This window comes from Bos indicus x Bos taurus, chromosome 10 (genome assembly GCF_003369695.1).
Source record: "Bos indicus x Bos taurus breed Angus x Brahman F1 hybrid chromosome 10, Bos_hybrid_MaternalHap_v2.0, whole genome shotgun sequence".
Lineage (NCBI taxonomy): Eukaryota > Metazoa > Chordata > Mammalia > Artiodactyla > Bovidae > Bos > Bos indicus x Bos taurus.
In genome coordinates, this window is record NC_040085.1 from 69,273,449 (window position 1) to 69,301,319 (window position 27,871).

A 27,871-nucleotide genomic window follows, 5' to 3' on the forward strand; every position below is an offset into this window, starting at 1 on the left:
ACAAGAACATTTCCCTTTGAAACAGTGAAACTCTGGAAGGTTTTCTTCTTTATTGCCAGAACAAATTTCTTACGGTTTCTCATTTAAGTATGTGAAGAACTGTCCAGTTTTAATTTGCAGAGCTTTTAAATGGTGACTCAGTGAGGAATGATGTCATATATTATCCTAGAACGGCTGGTGTGGCTCCCTGTGTTTCTGTGGCAGACAGTACTCCGGGGTTTTCATCCTTTCGTCAGCCTCTTCCCAGCCAGCCACAGGCAAACAGGCTCTCCAGCCCTGGATGAAACAGGAAGTCTGACAGCTTGAGTCTGCAGTGGGACCCCTAGAGTTTTCCCACTCCATGTCCTGGCAGCGTTCCCCAGAAGTACAAACACACACACACAGAGCTCCCATTGTTGCAGCCTTCTCCAGCCCACTGATCCTAATATGGAATGCAGCAGGAAACCCATGATTTCCTGACACTCGGCAAGCTGGAGGAAGCAAGGAAAAACTCCATTAAAAAAGCCCAGCTTTCCTCCATGTTAGATGTGAAGTGGAAAATGGGGAAGATTTAGCAAAATTCCAGTGAGTTCCCTCAGGCTTGGAGAACAGGGGACCAGAGAGAAACCCTCGAGCTGTTGAAATTTCTAGACTCCCAGGAATGCCCTTGAATTCGGTGAAGATGAGGATTTCTTAACTTGAACTGATGGGGGAAAGGGACAGATGCTTTTAATCACTCTCCCCAGTGCGTTACCTGTCCTGATCAGTATGGTAAGTGAGAGGGCATGTGCCAGCCACCTTGGACGAGTCTGCAGGATCCCAGTTACTCCGAGTAAGGCAGAGTGATCTCAAGCCTGCCGCGGGCTTCATGGGCTTTGGAAGAAGTGGGAGAAGCAACAACCACAGCACAGTCACAGCAGCTGGAGCCGCGAGCATGAACTGCCAGGAGGGAAATGACAGCAGCTGCGGCTGCGGTGGCCACGAGGAGAAAAAGATGCTCAAGTGTGTGGTGGTGGGGGACGGCGCCGTGGGCAAGACCTGCCTGCTGATGAGCTACGCCAACGACGCCTTCCCTGAGGAATACGTGCCCACTGTGTTCGATCACTACGCAGGTAAGAAAAGTGGGAAACCCACCCCTGCGAACGGGTCACAAGGTGTGGGAGGTAACATCCCTGCTTCAGAGGGGCCTGGCTTATCTCCATTGTCAGTACTGGGTGCAGGCCCGGCGGAAGCCAGGTAGCTGGGCGTCACAGCAACCAAGGTCTTTGCTGTTGTTAGAACAACCTGTATATCACTTCTATTGTAACCCTTTTCTCTGCTTTAACCAAATGAATAATGCTGGGGAAATACGCTGAATTGCCGTCTAGACTGTGGGGCTACAGATGTTACTTAATATTTGCCTGAAGATTCATCAACTTTCTTTACTGTGAACATTATAAAATGTAGTGTAATTGCATCTCAGTTCTTTTTACCTTTTTTTTTTGTACTGGGGTATAGCTGATTAACAATGTGGTGCGTCACAATTCTCTTTTACAAAAAAAAAAAAGAAACCCACTAGTTGCACAACTGGTGAAAGAAGTGTTCTTGCCACTTCTCATATATTCACCCCATGCCATTTATAAATGAAATGCTGAAATTAGTAGCATTAGAACACTCATTTTTCCATAACAATTGGTGCTATCCTGATGTACTTTCATTTTCCTATGGAAGTAGATTGAAGAAAAAGTATTCAAAGATTTTAAATATGTTAGGCAATCTGTATTTTGAATTAAAAGTGGTTTTTAATCAATATGTTTTAAAAGTAAAAAATAAAGATTAATATAAAATTTAATTATTTCAACGTATGTCCCGAAAGCACAAAATATGGCATAAAATATTTTAAGGTCTGACAGTTAAGATAGTGTAGTTACAACTTAATTCTTTTGGTTATATTGAGTGTTCCAAAGTTTCTCATGTGATCGCTTATCTAATTTTTTCCACTTTGACTCTTATTTTTCTCTTAATCTCTAAAGTAAATCCGATTAAACTTTTTAAAAGCAAATTCATAAAATGCTTTAATTTACAATAGCCTAGATTTTACAACTTTTTGGAACATGATAAACTGCTTGATCACTATAAGATCAGCTTGAGGTACCAGAGATTTGAGATTTTGTGATAGGGAAGTTTCTCTTCTTCACTTTGGCTTTGGGTCCAGAGCAGCGGAGGGGAAATAGCCCACAGGAAACCTGTTTGAGTGCTGGCTTTGCTGTGGGGCTATTTGAAATCCTTTCTGTAGAAAGTAGCTTCTTTTCCAGAACTAAACAATCACCTACGTCTCCTCCTCCTGCTAGATGTACCTGATTTATGACACTATTACATAGCAGACAGGGAGAAAACCACAGTGAAAATAGTATCCACTCCCTAGCAGGTTTTTCTATATTTGTAGAAATTAGGAGCAAAGTTGAATGCTAATTCCCTTAAGCTTTTCTGAAATTATAGTGGCTGTGCCCAAAGAAGGGTTTCCCTGGTGGCTCAGATGGTAAAGAATCTGCTTGCATGTGGGAGACCTGAATTTGATCCCTGGATTGGGAAGATCCCCTGGAGAAGGGAATGGCAACCCACTCCAGTATTCTTGCTTGGGAAATCCCATGGACAGACAAGCCTGGTGGGCTAGAGTCCATAGGGTCACAAAGAGTCAGACATGACTGAGCAACTAAGCACACACACATAACATGCCCAGAGAAGAACCTTTGAATGAGAACAGAAAGAAGAGAAGTGCAGATAGACTTTCACCCGGAGGAGAAAAAAAAATCTAATTGTAAGATTGGGTCTGCAACTTAAGAAAATTATTAGGATCTTGGCCTTAAACATCTTAGCAAAGGTTATTTATTCTACATTTGCTTTCTCCCAGGCTAGGGAACTGGCAGATTGTTGTTATCATTCAGTCACTAAGTCCTGTCCAGCTCTTTGTGACCTCTTGGACTGCAGCATGCCAGGCTTCCCTGTCCTTCACTATTTACTGGAGTTTGCTCAGATTCATGTCCATTGAGTCAGTGATGCCATCCAACCATCTCATCCTCTGTCATCCCCTTCTCCTCCTGCCCTCAATCTTTCCCAATACCAGGGTCTTTTACAATAAGTTGGTTCTTGGCATCAGGTGGCCAGAGTATCAAAGTTTCACCTTCAGCATCAGTTCTTCCAATGAATAGTCAGGGTTCTTTCCTTTAGGATTGACTGATTTGATCTCGTTACAGTCCAAAAGACTGCCTAGTTTCAAAAACTGCTAACAAAAAAAAATAGAACCCACAAGGTTTCGAGTGCTTTTAAAAATTGCATGTTCATGGGACTTCCCTAGTGGTCCAGTGGTTAAGAATCTGCCTTGCAATGAAGGGGACTCATAGGTTGGGGAGCTAAGATCCCACATGCCGTGGCCAACTAAGCCCATATGCCACAACCAGAGGGCCCGCAAGCTGCACTGAAAGATCCAACTTGCTGCAACTAAGAGCCAATGCAGCCAAATTTAAAATAAGTAAATAAATAATTTTAAATTACATATCCCATCTCCAACTTTTGGGTGAACCAATTACAGCACAGTGTCAGAAATAAAAAGGATAAAACTGTCTTTAGAGGTAAAATCAGCCTATAAAAAACATCAGAGAGGAAACAAAGGCTGGACCACCTCTAGATTTCACCAGGAACAAATTACTTTGTTTCAGTTGTATACATACTTGCTGTTATTTGAGCATTAAAGATCCTAGATTTTGGCTATTCCTTGCTTTAGCTCTCAAGATATCACAGCCACTATTACCAAAGCAATACTTTGCTCATAGTTCAGTTCAGTTGAGTCGCTCAGTCATGTCTGACTCTTTGTGACCCCATGAACCGCAGCACTCCAGGCCTCCCTGTCCATCACCAACTCCCGGAGTTTATCCAAACTCATGTCCATTGAATCGGTGATGCCATCCAACCATCTCAGCCTTTGTCGTCCCCTTCTCCTCCTGCCCTCAATCTTTCCCAGCATCAGGGTCTTTTCAAATGAGTGAGCTCTTCATATCAGGTGGCCAAAGTATTGGTGTTTCAGCTTCAACATCAGTCCTTCCAATGAACGCCCAGGACAGATCTCCTTTAGGATGGACTGGTTGGATCTCCTTGCAGTCCAAGGGACTCTCTCAAGAGTCTTCTCCAACACCACAGTTCAAAAGCATCAATTCTTCAGTGCTCAGCTTTCTTTATAGTCCAACTCTCATATCCATACATGACTGCTGGAAAAATCATAGCCTTGACTAGAGGGACCTTTGTTGACAAAGTAATATCTCTGCTTTTTAATATGCTGTCTAGGTTGGTCATAACTTTCCTTCCAAGGAGTAAGTGTCTTTTAATTTCATGGCTGCAGTCACCATCTGCAGTGATTTTGGAGCCCAAAAAAATAAAGTCTGACACTGTTTCCACTGTTTCCCCATCTATGTGCCATGAAGTGATGGGACCAGATGCCATGATCTTAGATTTCTGAATGTTGAGCTTTAAGCCAACTTTTTCACTCTCCTCTTTCTCTTTCATCAAGAGGCTTTTTAGTTCCTCTTCACTTTCTGCCATAAGGGTAGTGTCCTCTGCATATCTGAGGTTATTGATATTTCTCCCAGCAATCTTGATTCCAGCTTGTGCTTCTTCTAGCCCAGTGTTTCTCATGATGTACTCTGCATATAAGTTAAATAAACAGGGTGACAATATACAGCCTTGACGTACTCCTTTTCCTGTTTGGAACCAGTCTGTTGCTCCATGTCCAGTTCTAACTGTTGCTTCCTGACCTGCATACAGGCTTCTCAAGAGGCAGGTCAGGTGGTCTGGTATTCCCATCTCTTTCAGAATTTTCCACAGTTGATTGTGATTCACACAATCAAAGGCTTTGGCATAGTCAATAAAGCAGAAATAGATGTTTTTCTGGAACTCTCTTGCTTTTTTGATGATCCAGCAGATGTTGGCAACTTGATCTCTGGTTCCTCTGCCTTTTCTAAAACCAGCATGAACATCAGGAAGTTCATTCACGTATTGCTGAAGGCTGGTTTGGAGAATATTGAGCATTACTTTACTAGCGTGTGAGATGAGTGCAATTGTGCGGTAGTTTGAGCATTCTTTGGCATTGCCTTTCTTTGGGATTGGAATGAAAACTGACCTTTTCCAGTCCTGTGGCCACTGCTGAGTTTTCCAAATTTACCGGCATATTGCTGCAGCACTTTCACAGCATTATCTTTTAGGATTTGGAATTCAACTGGAATTCCATCACCTCCACTAGCTTTGTTCGTAGTGATGCTTCCTAAGGCCCACTTGACTTCACATTCCAGGATGTCTGGCTCTAGGTTAGTGATCACACCATCGTGATTATCTGGGTCGTGGAGATCTTTTTTGTACAGTTCTGTACAGTTCTTTTGCTCATAATAGGCACTCCCAAACATCGTTGCTTTTACACTTTGTACATTTTTTAAGTCCACAGTATCTCACAAGCTTACACTTTGTACCTTTTTAAAATCCACAGTATCTCACATCTTTAAGAGAAATAAAGATGTGAGCCATATACATCTAGAAGCCAAGTGAAGTGAACATTTTCATCAGTAGAGGGATCTTCGCCACCACAAAGACCCTACCTAACTCTCTTTACCACCATCCTCTTCATGTACAAACTGATTGAATGTAAACCCGGACACAGTCACATGAAAATCCACAGTCAACTGTAGAAGAGCTCATGATCTCTTCTCCATGTGGAGAAGTATTCAATATCTAGTCCCTGGGTCCTACTGGCTCATTCTGCAGTGACAACCTGCAACTAGTTTACTGAATCTTTGGAAAACTGAAGTCAAGGAATTCAGAAAAATTCAAGTCAAAGAGAGCCTATCCCTTAAATAAGTGAAAGGGCTTCCCTTCTGGTTCTGCTGGTAAAGAATCCACCTGCAATGTGGGAGACTGTGTTCAATCCCTGGGTTGGGAAGATCCCCTGGAGAAGGGAAAGGCTACCCACTCCAGTATTCTGGCCTGGAGAATTTCATGAGCTACACAGATTTTTCCCTAATAACTACCTATCTTAGAAAGGTAAAGATATAATAGTATGGTCACATCAGCATACTTCTCAAAGTAGTGTGCTCTGAAGCCAAACAGCCCAATTCTAATATTGACTCTGCAATTACTGTGTGGCCTTAAGTACGTCGTTCAACTTCTCTGTGCCTCAGTTGTCATGAATCTTTTAAAGGGACAGTAGAGATATTAAGGTCATGAGAACAAAATAAATACATGCAGCTCTTAGAACAGTGTCTTACATTGGTAAGTATTAGGTACATAGCAGCTACTATGATTAAGCATAGGGATGAGATGGTTAGATAGCATCACCAATTCAATGGACATGAATTTGAGCAAACTCTGGGAGATAGTGAAGGATGGAGAAGCCTGGCGTGCATGGGGTCAGTCCAAGGGGTCACAAAGAGTCGGACACAACTTAGCAACTAAACAACAAAATCTTATATATACAATGAATAAACTAGGTCTTACTGCATGGCACAGGGAATTACATTCAATATCCTGTGAAAAACCATAATGGAAAAGAATATAAAAATTATATATACATGTATAACTAAATCACTTTGCTGTATAGCAGAAATTAACACAATGCTTTAAATCAACTATACTTCAATAAGAAAAAAGAATAGGGTCTCTACACTTAAACACAGCTATGAAAAGGAATTAAAGTATAATTAAAAGATAAAGGCTACAACTAGGAAGAATATTATTACAAGAGTGTCCTCCAAATGGAACAGGGTATGATTGAATGTGTATATTGTCCTTATAATATAGTCATCATGTTTACTGATAATTGATAAATATGTCTACATGGAGTAAATGTAGTTGGGTATTCACTTGAGAGGAAATATTAGTTTTGCCCGAGTGATTGTAAAAAAATCAACAACCAACTAGAAAAGAAATATTTTTAAGTTTTATGAATCTTGGTTTTTTTCCCTCCATCCTACCTACCAGAATCCAAAAGTACATCTGCCAAAAAAAAAAATGTACATCTGCTCAACGTAGCTTCCCTTGACTCCCCAAGGAAAATTCCTTGCTCCTTCCTCAACTCATGTCCAGAAATGTGTCAACATTGCTAGAACACAACTTCCACAGTTGAGAGCGATTTGCGTGTTTCCTTACTTCCCCACTGCCACTATACTATAAACTCCTGAAAGAAAGGGTCACGTCTTATCAAAACCAGTGTTCTATGCTATGTTATTGGGACTTTCTTGATGGTCCAGGAATTATGACTCCAAGTGCTCACTGCAAAGGACCCAGGTTCAAACCCTGGTCAGGGAACTAAGATCCCAAAAGCTGTAGTGTGGCCAAAAAGGAAAAAAAAAAAAAACAAAAAAACTCTCAGTCTTCATCTTACTTGGTCTCTTGGGGGCTTTTCTTATGGCTTATACTCTCCTTCTTGAAACACTTCCTTGGTTCCTGAGATATAACATTCTCCTAGTTTTTATTCCCCTCAATGGCAATTCTCTATCTCCTCTGCTGCCTTCTCCATCTCTTCCCTACCACTATACATCAGCATACTTTAATATTCAGTCTCTCCCTTGTCTTCTCTATCTGTGCCCAAGTTGATTGTATCTAGTCTCATGGACTTAAATACTGTTTATACACTGATAACTCCAAAATGTATATCTCTACCACACACACACACACAAAAAAATACCTGACTCAGATTCATATATCCAACTGTTAATTTGGATATCTAATAGACATCTCAAACTTAACCTGTCCAAAGCAGAATTTTTTTAATTCTCCCAATCTACTCCTCCCCTAGTGTTCCCAATAGAAGTATATGACTACTATTTTCCAACCAGTTGCTCAGAACAAAAACTTAGGTATTATCCTTAACTCCTTTCTCCCTTTGACAGTACCCTCCACATCGCTCTATCCAAACCACTAGTTATTACCCCTTCCTACTACAAATCAGGTCAATATTCAAAATACATCTCAAGCCTGATCGCTTCTCACCACTCCTCTGCTTTCATTCTGGTCCACACCACCATCATTTCTCATCCAAACTGCTATCATCACTTCCCAGTTCCCTGCTTCCAGTCTGGCCCCCTCCAGCCAGTTTTTCACAGAGGGACTATCCACAGCCCCAAATCTACCAATCACCTCCCTTCACCCTAAGACTCCATCATTTATCACAGTCTCCAAGGCACTCCGAGACTTGGGCCCTGTTATCTCTCCAATGTCCAGTTCTAACACTCTGCTCTGCAGTATTTTTGCTCGAGCCACACCAGCCTTCTTGATGTTCTTCAGCCACACCAAACTCCATCTTTCCTTGAAGGTTATGCTCTTGCTCTTCCCCCAACCTGACCTTATTTCTTCCAGAACCCCTCAGTCTCAACTGATCACATTGTTTAATGCGTTCACACACACAAACACAAACACGCATGCCACAGAGTCACTCTTTAACTTTTTATCCTGCTTCGTCTTTCTTCATAAGATTTAACACTACTTGACATTATTCTTATATTTGTTTGCTTACTATTTTTATCCTACATTGGAATGTAAACTCCATGAGGGCAAGGGCTTTGTCTTATTCTCTGCTCTATCTTCATCTTCTAAAATAGAACTCAAAATCCAGTGTGCTCGCAATAGACAGTTACTGAATCAATGAATTAGAATGTCTTAATCATCTCATTCCTTCTGTGCTTAGATAAATTCCTGGTCCATTAAAACTTTGATGAATAAATGAACAAATTGTCAGTCCAATAGATGTCTCTTTAGAAAGGAAACATATAAAATATTTATTAAATATATTATATTTTTGAACTATTTTTTCACATTTTAAACAATCATTTTATCTCTACTGGAGTTATAATACAGCATTGAATTTTCTTGATCTAATGGGCCGATGTCATGTCTACTTGCTCAGTCGTGTCGGACTCTTTGCAACTGCATGAACTGTAGCCTGCCAGGCTTCCCTATCCATGGAATTCTCCAGGAAAGAATATTGGAGTGGGTTTTCATTTCCTTCTCCAGGGGGTCTCCCCAACCTAAAGATCAAAACTGGGTCTACTACATTGCAGGCAGATTCTTTACCAACTGAGCCACCAGGGAAGCCCAATGTATTCAATGTATAAATTTCATTTGGAAACAGACAGGATGTACTCAGATTCCTCCACTTATATTATATTTAAAAGTTTACATAAATTTTGAGTGGCCCACTCATTTATAGTTCTTTATAAAAGAGCATGTTCCAGAATAACTCCAAGTTCAACTAAGAACTAGGTCTAAAAAATGGGGGCAGTTAAAGGAAGGTTAAAAAGTCTGCAGATGTGCCTAAGAAACATCTCTGGGCACTGTTTCCTACTCCTGATGATGACTCGAGGTGTCCTAACAACCTTTAGAAATTTCACAGCTTACCACAGAATAACCATATTTCTTCCCCCATCCTGGCTTCATCTTATTTACAGCTTTGAGTTTTGTGGTAGATATCTCACTGATAAAGTAGTATCAATTAATGTTTCACACCACATATGTCATAAGGATAACACTTCCGTTTCTAGTTTAGTTAGATTGTATGTTGAGTTGGATCATGCTTGTGGTTTGTCTGTTGATCTGTGTGGCTGCATAAAAGAATCCCATTCAAGTTAAAGCCTCTGCCTGATGTACCTCATTCACCATTTCATTTATCCTCTGTATGAGAATCAGTCATGTCTGTGGCTCTTTCACCTATCACCCATCTCTCTAGGAAAACCACCTGTGTTTAAAAAATTTATGTCATCACTATTTGCAAACCCAGGCTGCCTATGCAGGAAATTAACACAATTTGTGGAAAAGGGAAAAGCAGTTCGTTGCTCTATCAGCTGAGTGAGATGTGAAAGGATGTTGTTTTCACAGAGATCTGAAAGTCAATTCTAAACTTTTTTCCACCTAATTAAATGATGATTTTGGTCCAAGGTAGACTCCATCATAACCCTAATGGCCAGAGCATTGGGAGGAAACTATGTCCAATCCAGAAGGAAAAAAATAATAAAGAGTAAATAAAACAAAGCCCCAGACCTACACAGTGTTATGACACAGTTCTGCCCCTTTGGGAATATTTACTCAGGAGTTTCTCTTTTGTTCTTTCCAAAGATACCTGTGAGTCTCTGGAGAATGGATGAGATTCATTTTTTGTAAGCCAAAAGAAAACCTAAAACACCTCTCCTGGGACTATGAAATAAATCACCAGGCTTTTAACCTTAGGCAAAAATATAAAAGAAGTATGTGAAAGAGGAGATAAGAATGGGCCAGTCAAATCTCTCTGTTCAAAAATCCAACATGATGCTCAAAAGCCCAATATCTTATAGGTATTCCACTCTCCAGTATCTCTTCGTGAGGCAGTGTGATAGTGCGATGAGTGTCCGATGTTTTTCTGGACTCTTGGAGGCCACATCAAAGGTACCGTAACAGGAATTGTACAGATAGTTCCTTCCACAGTCTACACTGTGATGCCTATGAGCACAAGCACATTCAGAGGCTCAGGGGTGGAAATTATACTCGGAAAGCCAAAGCATACTGCAGAGGAGTAAACTGTGAGTTTCATCTCTTAGGACTAAGAAAGAATAGAAGAGGGGAATAGAGAATTAAGTATCTGTGACCATAGCGACCCAAGAAAAGTCATGCTCCTGGGATTAGAAACTCCATCTGCAGTTCATAACCCTCCTGCATTCCAGATTTAGCTGGCAACACACCAAGGCCTGTGACCAATTCAGGCTTCAGTGCACAGACTCCCTGAGACCAAGACTTTAGTTCCACACAGCCTGGCTCCTTTCACTGCCCAAGCTAGGAAACCCTTCATAAAGTTTACTACTGATTGCCCAACAAAGCTGGGCTTCAGGTAATCAGTACTTCATTTCCAGGATGGCATTTTCAGAGTCTGCCATCACTCCCTCTTGTTGTGGGGCAAAGAGAAAACTTGGCTCAGAATGGCCCAGTACACTGAATACCTTTGTTTTGTAATGTAGTTGGCCTATTCCACAAAGGCAACAGAAAGGTGGGCAACTCACGTGAGGCCTCTGAGGAAAGGACAGGTATGAAAGCTCAACAGAAATCATCTCACTCACCAATTCTGAGCACAAGATCACAAGGATCTACAGAGGTCCTACCCTCTGTGTTTAGACACAGGTTCTAATAAGGCTGAAAATTTACTTTCCCACAAACAGAAATCAATGCCATCCCTTGGTTAGTTAGCAGAATCCAAACAGTTAATTTTCCGGGTATAACTCAGTCAAGATAAATTCCACCGAGAACTCAATAGGGACCCACTGTGAATCATTGAGTGGCCTGGCATCATTCCTGAATACTCTGAAGTCCACCAACTTTCTGGATGTGCCTAATTCTCACCAGACAAAAGGACCTATTCATGTGTATTCATTCAGCATTTTGTATTGGTTCACAATACAGCTTTTATTTATGATGTTCCTCATTCACAGTCTCAGTTTGAATTTCATTATGGCCACGTGTAATCCTACAAGCAGTGTGGTACTATTTAATTACAAAACCCAAATGCTACTAGAATATGTACTAACAACAACAACAATAGCTACACACTTACAAAGTCCTTGCTATGAGCATATTTTGAGATGTTTTCATACATCAATTCATTGTATCCTTATAATGATCCTATGAGATATTAATGTTCCTAAATTTGACTGATGAGGAAACCAAGTTTCAAAGTTATTAACCAATTTGCTAAGGTTAAATAACTTGTAATGAAGTAAGTGGAGGCCATGAAACAGTAAATAAACAATGTAAGCAATGTGTAGGTTTAGAGCTAATCACGTTAATCAAAAACTCACTGTTAGTTAGGATACGCTAACCTTTTCTAACAAATAGATCCAAACATGTAAGGGATTAACACCTTGCTAATTTATGGTCCTGAATAGGTATTCATGTCAGTTGGGCTACTTTCCTTCATTCAGTCATTTAGGGACCCAGGTTCTTTGCATCTTGTGATCCCACCATCCCTTAAGATCTCCCATCCAACCAGACTACTGAGAAAGAGCAAGGTGGAGAGGCTTGCATGGAAAGTTTTATGTACCAGGCCTGGAAGTGACAGACATCATTTCCAGTCAAACTCCAAAGCAGATAACTTAGTCATGAGGCCACACCTATGTCTAAGGGAAGCTGGGAAATAAAAACAAACCCACCTATGTGCCCAGAAGGGGGAAGAATGAATTTTAATGGAATCTAGCCATCTCTGTTTGCATCAAACTCTCTAGCCATCAAATATTCCTGCACATTTTTTCCTACATGTAAAACAAAATTTTTCTCAAGAGGGATCACAGAGTCCAATATTTCAGTGAAGAAGGTTGAAATCTAGCATCTGCAAGTGATGCCTGGTCCTTTCCATTTGATGGAGACACGGTTCCTGTGGTCAATAGAAGACTCATTATCTCCCCCATATATACGGTCACCTCTCAGCCAATGATAGAAGAGATGAGATAACCAAAATACTCAAACCCCCTTTCAGAAAAGAAAAGAATAGGAGAGACATAGCAATAAAAGAATCCAGATAGCAAATGTTGGGAAGACTCCCTGACCTAGCAGTGGGAGACATTTCTTGAACTGACCCTTATGTTGTTCTCCAGGAGGAATTTCTTTGTCCATTATTCTGAACTTCCCCTAGCTTGGGTCTCTGGGGAGTTCTTCCTCTTTCATTATCCTTCATGACACACATCTGAATTGGACCTCAGGGACTCTGTCTTTCTTAAGAGTCACACAACTTTCACAGCCTGCCTCTTGCTTGTACAATTTCATGGCTCACGTATTATTTTTATAGTCATAAGAGCATTTAGTCCAAGTTTGGAGTTTCTTTGGAAATGCAGTTCTCTCAAGAACTTATTCGGAGAAGGCAATGGCAACCCACTCCAGTACTCTTGCCTGGAAAATCTCATGAGTGGAGGAGCCTGGCAGGCTGCAGTCCATGGGGTCGCTAAGAGTCAGACACGACTGAGCGACTTCACTTTCACTTTTCACTGTCATGCATTGGAGAAGAAAATGGCAACCCACTTCAGTGTTCTTGCCTGGAGAATCCCAGGGACGGGGGAGCCTGGTGGGCTCCTGTCTATGGGGTCCCACAGAGTCGGACACGACTGAAGCGACTTAGCAGCAGCAGCAAGAACTTATTAGGTTTCTGGTTGCTTCTCAGTACCCAGTAACCACATCCAAGACCGAAATGAGTCTTTCCTAGACATACTTCTTAAAAATACTTTGTCTGCTTCATCTAGCCAATGCCTGTTGCTCTCAAATTAACAATAGCTACGTAGAGCACATATGAAGCAAAAGACTTTATGTGACTTCATACGACTTCATGTGACTTCGTATGACTTCATGTGATTCTGCTGTTGGGTAGGACTTTGTGTTGCTCTATATTTAGACAAAATATGCGAGGATATGGAGGGCAAGGAGTGATGATCTGGGCCAGGTCTGCAAGTGGCAGGCATGACATCTCTTTATATTTCTTTGGAGAGAAGGTAAACCCTAGGCCACACTTAGAGAAGTTCGCTATATGCCCAAAGAAAGAGTGAACAGATTTCAATGAACACTTAGTAATCATCATCACACTTGCTAAGCTGAAATTTCTTACATCAAATACAATAAACTCATAAACAATATAAATTTCCCTAAGGATCATATTTAGATGTTCATTCAACTACAAATGAAATACCTGTATTTCCCAAATTTTCCCAGTGCCTGCTTGTCAAAAATGCAGGTTCTGCCAATTGGTGCAGCCACTATGGAAAACAATATGGAGGTTCCTTAAAAAACTAAATAAAGAGCTATCATGTTGCTATTGTTCAGTTGCCCAGCTTGTCCATCTCTTTGAGACCCCAAGGACTGCAGCACACCAGGCCTCTCTATCCCTCACCATTTCCTGAAGTTTGCCCAAGTTCATGTCCATTGCATGGCCATCCAGCCATCTCATCCTCTGACACCCTCTTCTTCTTCTGCCCTCAATCTTCCCCAGCATCAGCGACTTTTCCAATGAGTCAGCTGTTTGCACCAGATGACCGAAATACTGGAGTTTCAGCTTCAGCATCAGTCCTTCCAATGAGTATTCAGGGTTAACTTCCCTTAAGATTGACTGGTTTGATCCCCTTGCTGTTCAAGGGACGCTCAGGGGTCTTCTCCAGCACCACAGTTCAAAGGCATCAACTCTTTCGTGCTCCACCTTCTTTACGGTCCAGCTCTCACAACCGTACGTGACCACTGGGAAGATCAGTGGTCTTCATATGGTAGCTGGATCATATGGTAGCTCTTTTTGTTTTTTTTTTTTAATAAAAGGACAAAAAGAGCTACCATGTGATCCAGCAATCCCACTCATTGGCATATATCCAGAAAAGATGAAGTCCAATTCAAAAAGATACATGTTCCTCAATGTTTAAGTTCAGTTCAGTTCAGTCACTCAGTCATGTCTGACTCTTTGCGACCCCACGAATTGCAGCACGCCAGGCCTCCCTGTCTATCACCAACTCCCGGAGTTCACCCAGACTCATGTCCATCAAGTCAGTGATGCCATCCAGCCATCTCATCCTCTGTCGTCCCCTTCTCCTCCTGCCCCCAATCCCTCCCAGCATCAGAGTCTTTTCCAATGAGTCAATGCTTCACATGAGGTGGCCAAAGTACTGGAGTTTCAGCTTTAGCATCATTCCTTCCAAAGAAATCCCAGGGCTGATCTCCTTCAGAATGGACTGGTTGGATCTCCCTGCAGTCTAAGGGACTCTCAAGAGTCTTCTCCAACACCACAGTTCAAAAGCATCAATTCTTCAGTGTTCAGCTTTCTTCACAGTCCAACTCTCACATCCGTACATGACCACAGGAAAAACCATAGCCTTGACTATAGCAACACTATTTACAAGAGCCAAAACATGGAAACAACCCAAATGCCCATCTACAGATGATCGGTTTAAGAAGATGTACTATGTAATGATAGTATGTATGTATATGCGAGCGCACACACACACACACACATACATACACACACAGTGGAATATTACTCAGTCATTAAAAAAGAATGAAATATTGCCATTTGCAGCAAATGTGGGTGGATCTGGAGAATAACATACTAAGTGAAGTAAGTCAGACAGACAAAGACAAACATTATATGACATCACTTATACAGGGAAATAATACAAATGAATAATAATAATAATACAAATGAATCTGTATACAAAACAGAAGCATACTCACAGACATAAAAAACAAACTTATGGTTACCAAAGGGGAAAGGCAGTGGGGGGGAGGGATAAATTAGAAGTATAGGATTAATGGATATATACTACTATATATAAAATAGAAAAGCAACAAGAATTACCTGTATAACACAGGGAATAATATTCAAGATCTTGTGATATATATATACAGATTATTTTCTATTATATTTCCATTTTTAAAAAGGAAAACTATACTTCAATTTAAAAAGGAAAAAAATGCAGATTTCTTTGGTCCATGCCAGAACTTCTATACCTGAGAAAGAGCTGTAAATATAAATTTCAACAAGCATCCTAAGAATTTCTTATTAGGTGAACATATGAAATGATCATTTTATAGTTCAAAACCATTTGGGTATCTTAAGTTCATATAGTTCAATCTAATATAATTTAGAACATTCAGAAAATCCTTCTTTATGCTATAAAGATGCCTAAAAATCAAGTTATGAGAAAAATTCTATAACCAACCATCAATCATTAAAAGGGCTTCCCTGGTGGCTCAGACAGTAATTTGCCTGCAATGCAGGAGACCAGGTTTTGATCCCTGGGTCAGGAAGATCTCCTGGAGAAGGGCATGGCAACCCACTCCAGTATTCCTGCCTGGAGAATTCCATGGACAGAGAAGCCTGGTGGGCTTACAGTCCATGGGGTTGCAAAGAGTCAGACAAGACTGAGAGACTAACACTTTCACTTTCACACTTTCAATCAGTAAAAAGCTAGTTGAGAATAAGTACATGTATATATCATTTCTTGACTTAGTTTCTAACAGGAGAAATTATATAAGACAGAAGAGGTCTTTAGAGCCTTTCAGAAACAGCTAGCAAATTCCTAAATGAGGAAACAGAGTCCTTTATAAAAAAGATCTGTGCCCATGGCTGGGACATAGAGAGACCTTGGAAGAAAGAATTCACAAGGACGAAAATCAGAAAGCGAGGGAGGATAGGAGGGAGGTGCCTGTGAGGAAAGGGAAAAGCCTCAGAGACTCACAACAGAGAAGAGTGGGAGTTGTAAAACGGAGCGGAAAGAAGACTCATTAGGGAAATTTGGGTGCACCAAGCGCCAGCTGCTGAGAGCAAAGCCTCAGGCGTGATTGGCAAAGCTGCGAAGCATGAATCGCCGTTCACTGAGCCTGCTGTATGCAAAACAACAGTCAGCAGGACCGTGAGACCTTCAGAGTGGGCACTGAGGAAAGCTTAGAGAACACCTACTGTCATGGGAAGAAGCAAAGGAGTTTTAAAACACAGGAAAGAGCCTGGGATCCTTGGGGAGGTTTGGGTACAGCTCTGTCCTGGATGCAGTTCTTGCTCTTCCATATCAATCCAGCCCTGGGATTGTGAAATGAACATAAACATCTGTTTCCCCTCTGCAGATCTTTCTGTTCTTCTTCGTGCTTTGACCTAATATTTGGAGAAAACGAGGGGGAAAAAAAACAAAAATGGAAAGTTGCCTAAAATTCAATTTCTTGGAGTCTAAAAAAGCTTTTACTTGGGCTAGAATCTGGTTTCTGCAAAAGATAGGATGTAAAGTCAGGGAGAGACAGAAATTTGGTAACTGGGACTTAGGCACCCTTATCTGGACAATGACCAGCGGTCCTGCCAGCAGGGACCTCTTTCAAGTCTCTCTCTCACTGTTTTAATATATATAAATCAGCCAGCCAGGCTTCAGAATGCAATTCAACTTGCCAACAAGAGAGAAACAATTCTCTGTGTAGCCTGAGCAGAATGTAGCATAATGAAAAAAAAAATTGCTTCATAATCCTCTTGGAATATTTATGGTTTATTAATAAAATAGTAATTGTGTCTGTGTGTGTTCAGTTGCTCAGTTTTGTCTGACTCTTTGAGACCCCATGGACTGTAGCCCACCAGGCTTCTCTGTTCATGGAGTTTTCCAGGCAAGGATACTGGAGTGGGTTGCCATTTCCTCCTCCAGGAGATCTTCCCAACCCAGGGATTGAACCCACCTCTCTTGTGTCTCTTGCATCAGCAGGCAGCTTTTTACCACTGTGCCACCTGGGAAGCCCAAAACAGTAATTAATTAATGTTAGTTAGCTATTATTTAATATGCACCAAGCCCTGTACTTTGCTGTCTTCTTTAAGCCTCATATTTTCTCTGGTAGTAATATCTTCATTTCATAGAGAAGAAAATTGGAAGTCAGAGAAGTAATCAGTCCAATGTCACAGGACCAGGAAGTGGCAGAATTGGGGTTAAAATCTGTCACCTCAAATATTAACTCCTCAGGAGGCCAAACCAGAGCACCCTGATTTAATTGACACCATTTTGACACCTATTTATTTTCTCTATAGTAATGATCTTACTTGTTTATTCATTTATCCATTGCTTATCATTCATTTATCCATTGTCTCACTGTAGAATGTATATTTCATGAAGGCAAGGTTCTTTCTGCCTCATTTCTTCTTATGTCCCCAGTGCCTGGAATTAGTCTACAATACAATGGACACCAGAAATGCCTACTGAATGACTGATTGAATGAATGAATGACATCCAAAAATCCCACAGTTTTAACCACTGCATTATACTGAAGTCAGCACCCCATGTGAACTGTCAGGATAATTTTCTATGTTAAAATTTGGTCCTCCTTCATCCTATATATCCTAAACATCATGATCATTCATTCAAAAATAGTGTCTTGGGGGACTCCTCCTGTGGTCCACTGGTCGAGATTCTGCTTCAAATGCTGGTGGCACGGGTTCGATATCTTAAGATCCCACATGCTGCATGGCATGGCCAAAAAAAAAGGTAATGGATTGGGTTTGCTTAAAACTTTCTAAAACAATTTTATTCTTCTAGGGGAAAAAATCCAAAAGCTTTTGCTTTAAGCCAAATTTCAAACTTGTGAGTTGAGTGATTTCACTAGGCAAAAATTGTTTTTCCTAATTATATTAAGGATTTCTGTTCTGTCTCTTGTTTTTTTGGATGCTATATCCTAGAGGCAAAAAGAAAAATTTAATTCCCTAAAATATGTACTGTAAAACTTTTTTCAAGTAATTAGATTAATAAAGAGAAAAGCAATAAGTCAATAATCTCCTTAATGCATACCAGGTGTAAACTTCCTAAAAATTGTGAATGATGTTTATAAAATGTCACCATTCAGTAGAAAGTATACTAATTTTCGGCTGATAATTCGGCTGTAAGAAAAGTTATTTGGAAAAAAATAGTTATGCTCTTTCTCAAGTCTCCTCTCTGCTCTTATTGGATAAACTTGCACTCTGAGGCTTAAGTGCTTCTTTCTTCAATTAAAATGAATTTCATATGAAATTTATAGTAGTTCAAGCTAGTAAATACTAGCATTAAGAATTTTCAATAGTAAGCATGTTTTTAACCAAACTTTTCACAAGAAACAGAGTTGATGTTGTTGTCTAGTTGCTGAACCACATCCACCTCTTTTGAGACCCCATGGACTGTAGCCCACCAGGCTCCTCTGTCCATGGATTTTCCAGGCAAGCATACTAGCGTACGTTTTCATTTCCTTTTCCAGGGGATCTTCCTGACCCAGGGATCAAACCCACATCTCCTGCATTGGCAGGCAGAATCTTTAAACTCAGCCACTAGGGAAGCCCACAAGAGACAGAGTGAATGTTAAATCTTAAGTGTCAATATCAGGCATAAACTTTGCCGTAGAAGTTGTTCCCTTCATTTCGTTCACTTACCCTCCTAATAACTCTCCCTACCAAGTCCTCCCCTTAGATAAACGGAATCTTTTAGGCTGTAGATGAAAGCCATTTCCTCTCAAGTTATAAAAGATGGATCAACCTTCATTTTCATCCTCAGAATAATGGCTTTTAACATATTTGAAAACCAAGGAAATTTTCATCCCTTTTGTCCTCAGACAATATTCCCATATCTTTTCAACTCCTTTCACAGACATTTGACTATTCTTTCCCCATTTTTAATAGGCCACTTCTCATGAGTTCACTTCAAGGAAATCACAAACAACTTTCATTTCAAATCTTTAGCCAGCACCCAGTAAGTAGCTTTTGTCATTTTTTTAGCAGTAAAGGGTATCTCATCAACATGGTTAGGTGCAGTCAACCCTAACAGCATGTAGAAATCTAGACTAAATACTGTTTTTGATCACCTCTGTCTTTGAGGTTTTTTCCTTTGTTACTAGGGAAATTAATGTGTCCTTAGATTGACACATTCTTTGGTATTATAGGAGATATATTGGTCCCAGTGGTTACCATAGATCACTGTATTTTATAGCACTGAACACTCTATCATTGTAACAGATATGCTAGTCTTACTAGGATTTAGAATGTAGTAGATTACAAATCATCCTGAAGCATTTTTTAGGCTGCACTCGCTTCCTACCAGTGAGTACATTAAAAGCTTCTCTAGAAGAGTGTACATCAGACCAACATCCTATTTAATGACCTCACCAATTACCACAGATTGAACCCCAGTTTCACAAAAGACATTCTTTTCCAGAGTAATCTAGATTTTTCTGGACACAGGAAGAAATTTTAAGCTCCAAGCTTTGAACAAAGCCTGAAGTGTACCTTCAAGAGATCATGGGTTATTGTGGACCCTCCCACATCATCAATTAACCTTAAGTCTCATAATTTACACAGTAAAAGAAATTACTTCACTTTGTGTTTATTTATATATGTGGGTCCTCAAGAGAGTTCCAAAATTTCAACTGATGTGCAAATGTGGGAGGTTGTGGTGGTAGGGAAGGAGTGAAAGGGGGTTAGGAATATAGATTAATAGATGCATAGCTTTCAAAACACACAACATTTGGGGGCTTCCCTGGTGGCTTAGATGGTAAAGAACCTGCCTGAAATGTGGGAGACCCAGGTTTGATCCCTGAGTTGGGAAGATTCCCTGGACAAGGGAATGGCAACCCACTCCAGTATTCATTCTTGGAGAATTCCATAGACAGAGGAGCCTGGTGGGCTACAATCCATGGGGTCACAAAGAGTTGGACACAACAGAGCAACTAACCCAAAAAACTAACTTTTGCACACCTTTGGAAAAATACATTTTATTTGCGTTCGGTGTCACAGGGAGCCAGTAAACCTACATTGTTTTGATATCTAAAATCACTACTTCAGCTTCCCTATCTTTTGCCATGTCACCAACATTTTCGAGGCCTGTTCCCATGAAATGAGGAAGAGAATTTCTATTCCACTGACAGAGACACTTAGCTCTACTTTTACAGCCAACATCTGGTTACTCCCACAGACCCTGAAAATCATTCAAAGCCCAAAGAGAAAGAGCACCAGGTAAAGCATTTTGCAAAAGAGAAGAATCAACCCACGGAATAATCCATTTGTCCATTAAAAATTGTTAGCACTGTGTACATGGGCACCAACCACCTCTAAATAAACTAACTGAAAATGGTGACTTCAGAGGATTTAATGCACATTTTTATTTTCATGATTCTTAAACTCGATAATCAGCTATTGAAAAAATACATGACATACTCAAGAAAGAGCCTCATAGAGATTGTTTTGTTTTTGTTTAGTCTTTCCATATCCTACTTTTTTTTTTAAAGGACTCTACACTTTCTTTGACATGTGCCAATAGTTTCCCCCAACCCCCAAAGTACCTCTATCTGGTGAATTCTGCAGGAAAGGGAATGCATATCTTCTAAGAGACTGGCAGTGACATATTAATTTGACAAGCAGCTTTAATTTGATAGGCAAAACTTGTTGTTAATATTATTTAAATTTCATCTTTTATTAAGGAAAAAAGACTTTAGCGATATTTAAATGGTATATGTGAGAATCATAGAAATTCAGTTATGAAAATTACACCATAATGCAAAAGGAACAAGGAAGAGCTGCATATTTCCCCCTTGGTGAATTAATCAGTGATTCAGGAGGAATAATGCATGTCTACCCCTGAGCAATGTCTTTCAAATCTATGGGAAAGGAAAATTAAGTGAGATTTTTCTCTGTGATTCTTCAAGGACAAAGTTCTTCTAGTCCCAAATCCTTGGTAATTTTTCCACTAGGATCCATTAGGATCCTTTCTTGGGTACATAGAGTGATCCTCAGAGAAGGCAAGGGCACCCCACTCCAGTACTCTTGCCTGGAAAATCCCATGGACGGAAGAGCCTGGTGGGCTGCAGTCCATGGGGACGCAAAGAGTCAGACACGACTGAGCAACTTCCCTTTCACTTTTCACTTTCGTGCATTGGAGAAGGAAATGGCAACCCACTCCAGTGTTCTTGCCTGGAGAATCCCAGGGACGGGGGAGCCTGGTGGGCTACTGTCTATGGGGTCACACAGAGTCAGACACGACTGAAGTGACTCAGCAGCAGCAGCAGCAGAGTGATCCTCTTCTATTAATTTCTAAATTTCTCCTTTTTTTCTCATTGTAACATCAAGTAACAGAGACAAGATGGAGAAGGAAATGGCAACCCACTCCAGTGTTCTTGCCTGGAGAATCCCAGGGACGGAGGAGCCTCGTGGGCTGCCGTCTATGGGTTGCACATAGTCGGACACGACTGAAGCAACTTAGCAGCAGTAGCAGCAGCAGCAACAGAGACAAGAAGATTCTTTAGTTCTAGGGATGAAGATTAGCACAGGAAATTCCTCTTCTCTCCAACCTCTGACTAGGTAACTCGTTCTCACTCCTCAAGAGAGGTCCTGTTTGAAAACAGAACCTGCCTGGAGTCTGGCCTGGTCCATTAGATCAGAGCAGGCACGTAGCACGAGAGAGAGAAGATCTTAGCAAAAATCCAAATGTTCCTGAATTATAAAAGACTGTGGTTTTAACTTGACTTCCCAAATGCCTTCCTTCTTTATACACATACTCAATGGCTGAAACTATAGAAATTCAAACAGAACTAAATATTTTTACTAAAGAGTCTGGCACTATGTCCTATCTCTAAATGACTATACTGTTACACTTGTTTTCTTGAGGCAATAAGATCCCTAAAGCTTTCCTGTTCCTCCTCATCTGTTGTCTCTTAACTGTGTGAATGCCTCCTATAAAACAGCTACTTCTCAGTTTCTGATAGCCAAGATGTGGAAGCAACCTAAATGTCCACTGATTGATGAATGGATAAAGAAGATGTGGTATATATATACAGTGGAATGTTATTCAGCCATAAAAAAGAATGAAATAATGCCATGTGATGAAACATGGATGAAACTAGAGATCATCATACTAAGACAGAAAGAGAAAGAAAAATACCGTATAATATCACTTATATGTGGAATCTGAAAAAAAAAAATGATACAAATGAATTTACTTACAAAGCAGAATTAGACTCACAGATATAGAAAACAAATGTATAGTTACCAAAAAAGAAAGAGGTGAAGCAGGGATAAATTAGGAAATTGGAATTAACATACACACATTACTATATATAAAATAAATAAGAATCTACTGCACAGCACAGGGAACTGTACTCCATATCTTGCAATAATCTATAAGGGAAAGGAATCTGAAAGGAACTGAATCATTTTGCTCTACAGGAAATTAACACAACATTGTAAATCAACTGTACTTCAATTAAGTTTAATTTTTAAAATAACTGCTTTTATCCCCTTCTGCCAGGCTACTCCTCCTAGTGAGGCAACGCTCTATCCCCCATCACAACTGGGCTTATAGTAAGCACTAGATTATAAGTGCTGATTATATTTCCAACACCAGAGAATGGTGATAAAGGATGTAGCACCTTTTCCAGTGTCAAGAACACAAATGGATGTCTCAGGGATAAAAACTGCATTATACATGCCTAGTGGACATGCCTAAATAGATCATCTTAAACTACAAAATAAGGGGTTTAGACTAGACTGGTTCAAATATGACATTGCTGTACAACTTCCAAAGCAATTTTGGCATCTTCCCCTTCAAAGAATCTGAGATTATTTCATTATGAATGAACCCACTTCATACGGGGAGCAGCCTGCAGTTGTGTTAGGTCTGAAGGTCAAGAGAACAAAGACAAAGGAATGCAACTTCTTCACAAGGTGTCCTGTTATTTCTTGCTCACTTCACCTCTGTGTATCTGGAGAACACAAAGGAGGTAAGAAAAGGAGAAGAAAGGGCATAGACTAGCTCCTCCTGCTTTGAGCTCATCTATCATTGTTGCATGACAAGTGAAAAGATTGAAGAAAAGAATTTAAGGCTTGTGGGTAGATGAGTAGAGGTTAGTTCTGATTCTCAAGGAGAAAGTGTGTTAGTCACTCAGTTGTGTCTGACTCTTTGCAACCCCATGGACTGTAGCCTGCCCAGCTCCTCTGTCCATGGGATTCTCTAGGACAGAATGCTGGAGTGGCTTGCCATTCCCTTCTCCAGGGGATCTTCCCAACCTAGGGATCAAAGCTGGGTCTCCTATACTGCAGGTGGATTCTTTACCATCTGAGCCACCAGGAAAGCTCTTCACAGCTAAAAGGGCATTTGTGAAGATATTCCATCTTGGAGGTACTTCCTCCAAGTCTTGTCAGTGCTGTTGGGTATAGTGAAAAATAGGAAATTTTGGTCAGCCATCTAGACTATTGCTAGAGGCAGGACCTATTAGTTTAAGAAAGAGACCCTATGGTCCTGCTGTCTCTAAGGTCCCACTGCATCTTGCCTGCATAGAACTCCCAGCATTGATAGATGTTCTTCCTCAGTGTTACAGATCATCTCCATCCAAGTTCTGCATTTGCGCATAAGTTTTAACACTTGCCCTATTCTGCCATCATCCTAGGTGATCCACAGAAGTGCATAGAAAAGGGAGCGGAGGGTGGGGCACATTCAGTGAGTTGCTTATTGCCCAAAAGCCCCAGACTATCACCCCCAGATCAGTGTTTTCCTCACAAGGAGGTTACTGTCTGCTGAGTTTTGTAGCAAAGTTGTGAAATATTCACAGAAGCTAACTTCTGTACCTATTTTATCAGCTCAGTGCTGGAAGCAGTGTTTACAATATGAACATTCCAATCTCTAATTTCACGGACACCTCTGAAAGACTAAAATAAGTGCAATCCAGTTCATTACTAATCTTGACTGGGGTGTGTGTGTTTCTGTGTGTGTGTGTAAAAAGAGTTACAGAGACACAGAAACAGAAAAACCCCAACTCTACTATAGGAGAAAAAAAAAGGAAGGATCTGTATTGACATACTCCTCAGGTATTGCTCTTACACAACTCTGCTTTTCCAGATTAATACTCAGTCTCATTCCTACAAAATGACTTCAACATGTTTTATTTGTTTTTAAGAAAAGATAGTCTTATCCACAAAGCCTTTTGTTTCTTTTTTTTTTTAAACTTTACATAATTGTATTAGTTTTGCCAAATATCAAAATGAATCCACCACAGGTATACAGTCTCATTTCATAGTCCAATTTTACTCTACCCTGAGAGTCTCTAAAAATACTTGTTAAGCAAATTATGACCACCACAACCCTCTCCAACATGTAATTTTACCTTGAAACCAGGTATCTAGGAAGTAATTTGTCTTCTTGATAGCATTAATATTATAGAGATCCCCAGGCAACTAATCTGTATTAGCCAAACATCCTTAAGAAATTATAAATTATATAATGTACATGAAAGCATTTTGTGTTGGAAAGCACTATCAAAAGTTATTGTTTCTTATTAGTATAAATCACTTGATTCATTAAATGCTCCTCAAGTGCAGAATGACGTAAAATGTAACGAGACACACAGCACAACGACAGCACACAAAACTGACACATCCCCTTCCCCCGGACCGCACCCCTAAGAAGGCGGTTAATCCTAATTTGTTCCTTCACACATGCATGAGCAGAGGTCTCTGCTCTGTGTCCTGCAGCCTGTGCACTGGCCTGCTCATTCCTTTTACGGGTGGAAATGCCTCAGAACTGTTGGCGCTATTTCAGCAGCAGGTGTGGGGAGCAGGGGGGTGGTCTCCAGAGTCCAGATCACCCAGCTGCAGCACCAGAAGAATTGTTTCTAACCAAGCATGTAAATCCATTTTTATGACCTTAAAAAGACTCACCACAAAAACATTTGGATATTAAAACACTCTATTCTAAAGACATAATTGTAATTGTACTGTTTACTGTTGATAATATACCTCAAACAATTTGCTGCCTAGTGAAAATTCAGGGCCTGCTCCATACCAAATTCACAGAACAGTTCATAAGCGCAGTTAGTCCCTACTGAGATAGACCCACAAGTTTGCTGTTTAGAAGATTTTGTTTGTATTCTTCCTGATTTCCCTAGCATTCTCTGACTTCTGAAGTTAGCTCACCCTTATCCCATACCCCCACCCTGGGACCTCTCACTAACTCCCAGGCTTGTTCCTCAGCCCCTCAACCCCATCACAATTTTGAAAGTAATTGGGATCAATCTCCAAGGAAAAGCATTTTTTCCCAATTGCATCCAGTTATCACTTAACCTCTTTCACTTGTAAAACTATCATTGATATTTTTTAAACTATAGTTGGAGGTTGATTTTTTAAACTATAGTTGGAGGAAAGTTTCCCCTTGGAACAATATAAATTACCTCTAGCTTTCCAGGATAGAAAAAAAGATAAATAATTAACTTGTAATAATCTTATCCCTGTCCCCGAAAATATTCAAATCTTTTACTTCTCAAGCAATTTCAACTCTAAAATGCCTATTGAGTCTGTGAAAATCAATTTAATATCTTGATATTTAGCTCTGTAAAAATAAAAGTATTTCATTGGGACTTCTGATATGATTGTTATTGCATAAATTCAATTTTATTCTCTTTCTGAAAACCATCCAAAAGAAAAAAATGGAAAACAAAAATACAAACTGTATTTTCAGTAAAACAAGAGCATAGATTTCAAAATATTTTGAAAAGGATGCCAAAAAAGAGCAGAATTCACAGAAGAAACAAAGGAAGGAAATATTTAGAAGCTGAGAAGACAGAGCCCAGTTATGACGGGTCTCAAAAACTGCCAACAAAAACATAATTTTTGAAGATGAGGGATACATCTAAAAAGGAAAAGAACTTTATCCCATAAATACACAACAGTGCAGAAAAGAATAATCTGAAGGCTTTAGAAGACTCCATACATCTGATTCAGATCACAGAAGCTAAGGACCTCACAAAGAGTCATACAGATAAAGCCATGTACAGAGAGGTTTATTCCAAGTATTTAAGAATAGTTCAAGATTAGAAAATACATTAATAAAATTTATCACATTAATATGTCTAAGGAGGAAAACAATATGATCACCTTCGTGGAGATTGAAAAACATTATAAAATTTCATAATTAAAATTTTATTTAAATAATAAAAACAATAAAATAGGGAATTGATGATACAATAGCTTCCAAAAATGGCCATGGTCAATCCCTCCCTTCCTGTATAAATACGTCACTCCACCATCCAGAGGTAGAGTTATTTCTCAACCCTTGAATCTGAACTGGTCCTATGACTGTCTTGACCAAGAGAGTAAAGTGATGGTTTTCTGGTACATCAGAGCCCCGGATTTTCTTCCTCTTAGAACCTCTCTGTCGATGCTATGAAGCTCAAGCTATACAGAAAGACCAAAATGAGGGCTAAGATATTCTGGTCTACAACCCCAACTGAGCTCCCAGACAAATCGACACCAAATGGCACACGTATGGGTGAGCCATCTTAGAAGCTCCAACCTAGTCAAGCCCCAAGACAGCTGTAGCCCCAAATGACATATTATTAAGCAGAAAAATGCTGAATCAAGTCCAGTCAACAGAAACATGAGATAATAAAATAATTAATGTTTTAAGTCACTGAATTTTTTATAGCTGCTTATATAGCCATAGACAATTTAACACATGGGTATTTTGTTTATACATCTATCTGAATCCAAAAGCCAGGATAATGAATGGTGAGGAAAGACAAGAAATAGTTCCAGCAAAGTCAGGACTAAGGCAAAGGTTCCCTTACTAACATTATCATCTAACATTTCATAGAAAGTACAAGATGATGCACTTGGATAAGAGAACATTGTTGGGGGTATTTTTTCATAATTTACTCTCTCCCCTCCATTCGTTCTACTCTCTATGCTCTTCCTTGAAAGCAAGGCTCCCCTTTAGAGATTTTGCTTTTGCTGTTCCCACTACTAGCACTTATGCTCCCAGAAGTCACTACTGGCTTGCTCACTTTCCTCAGGGATCCACTCAAGTGTTCTTTATCAGCAAGGTCTTTCCCAGTCACACTAGATAGTAATGAACTACTCACCACTTATCCTGCTTTATTCTTCTGTAGAACTTATTACCACCTAATATATTTCATGCATATATACACGTACCCATACACTACAATTCTTTATCATCTTGCTATTAAGGTGATAGGCCATATCTCTGATATTTAGAAGTATGCATAGCACTCAATAAATATCTTTTGAGTGAACAAATGTAAGTTTACATGAATACAATGTCTTCACTTTGTAGGGCTTTTTTGTTGTTTGGGGGATTTTTGTTTGTTTTTGGCTTCGCTGTGAGGCAGATAGGATCTTCGTTCCCCAGCTAGGGAAACCTGCGCCTCCTGCAGCAGAAGCAAAGAATCTTAACCACTGGACCACTAGGGAAGTCTCTCTAGTTTGTTTTATATGTTGATTCTTCCCTAATTCCAAAAAGTATTTGTATCCATCTTTACTTTTTCCCTCTGATCTTATGAGTCCATTATAGAAGATATTAGATCATATTTATGCATAAGCAGAGAAAAATTAACCAGTTCTAGATTTTCCCTGATG

The 27,871-nt window shown here is 40.0% G+C and overlaps 1 protein-coding gene across 1 annotated transcript in view; it reads left to right on the forward strand.

The window, feature by feature from the left end:
* Nucleotides 1-285: 285 nt before the first annotated feature.
* RHOJ (ras homolog family member J) overlaps nt 286-27,871 on the forward strand; it is a 93,949-nt gene continuing 66,363 nt past the window's right edge. Inside the window, exon 1 of the mRNA XM_027554271.1 lies at nt 286-1,091. Coding sequence (XP_027410072.1) covers nt 848-1,091 — 244 coding nt within the window. The 5' untranslated portion in view covers nt 286-847. The remainder of the gene's footprint in view (nt 1,092-27,871) is intronic.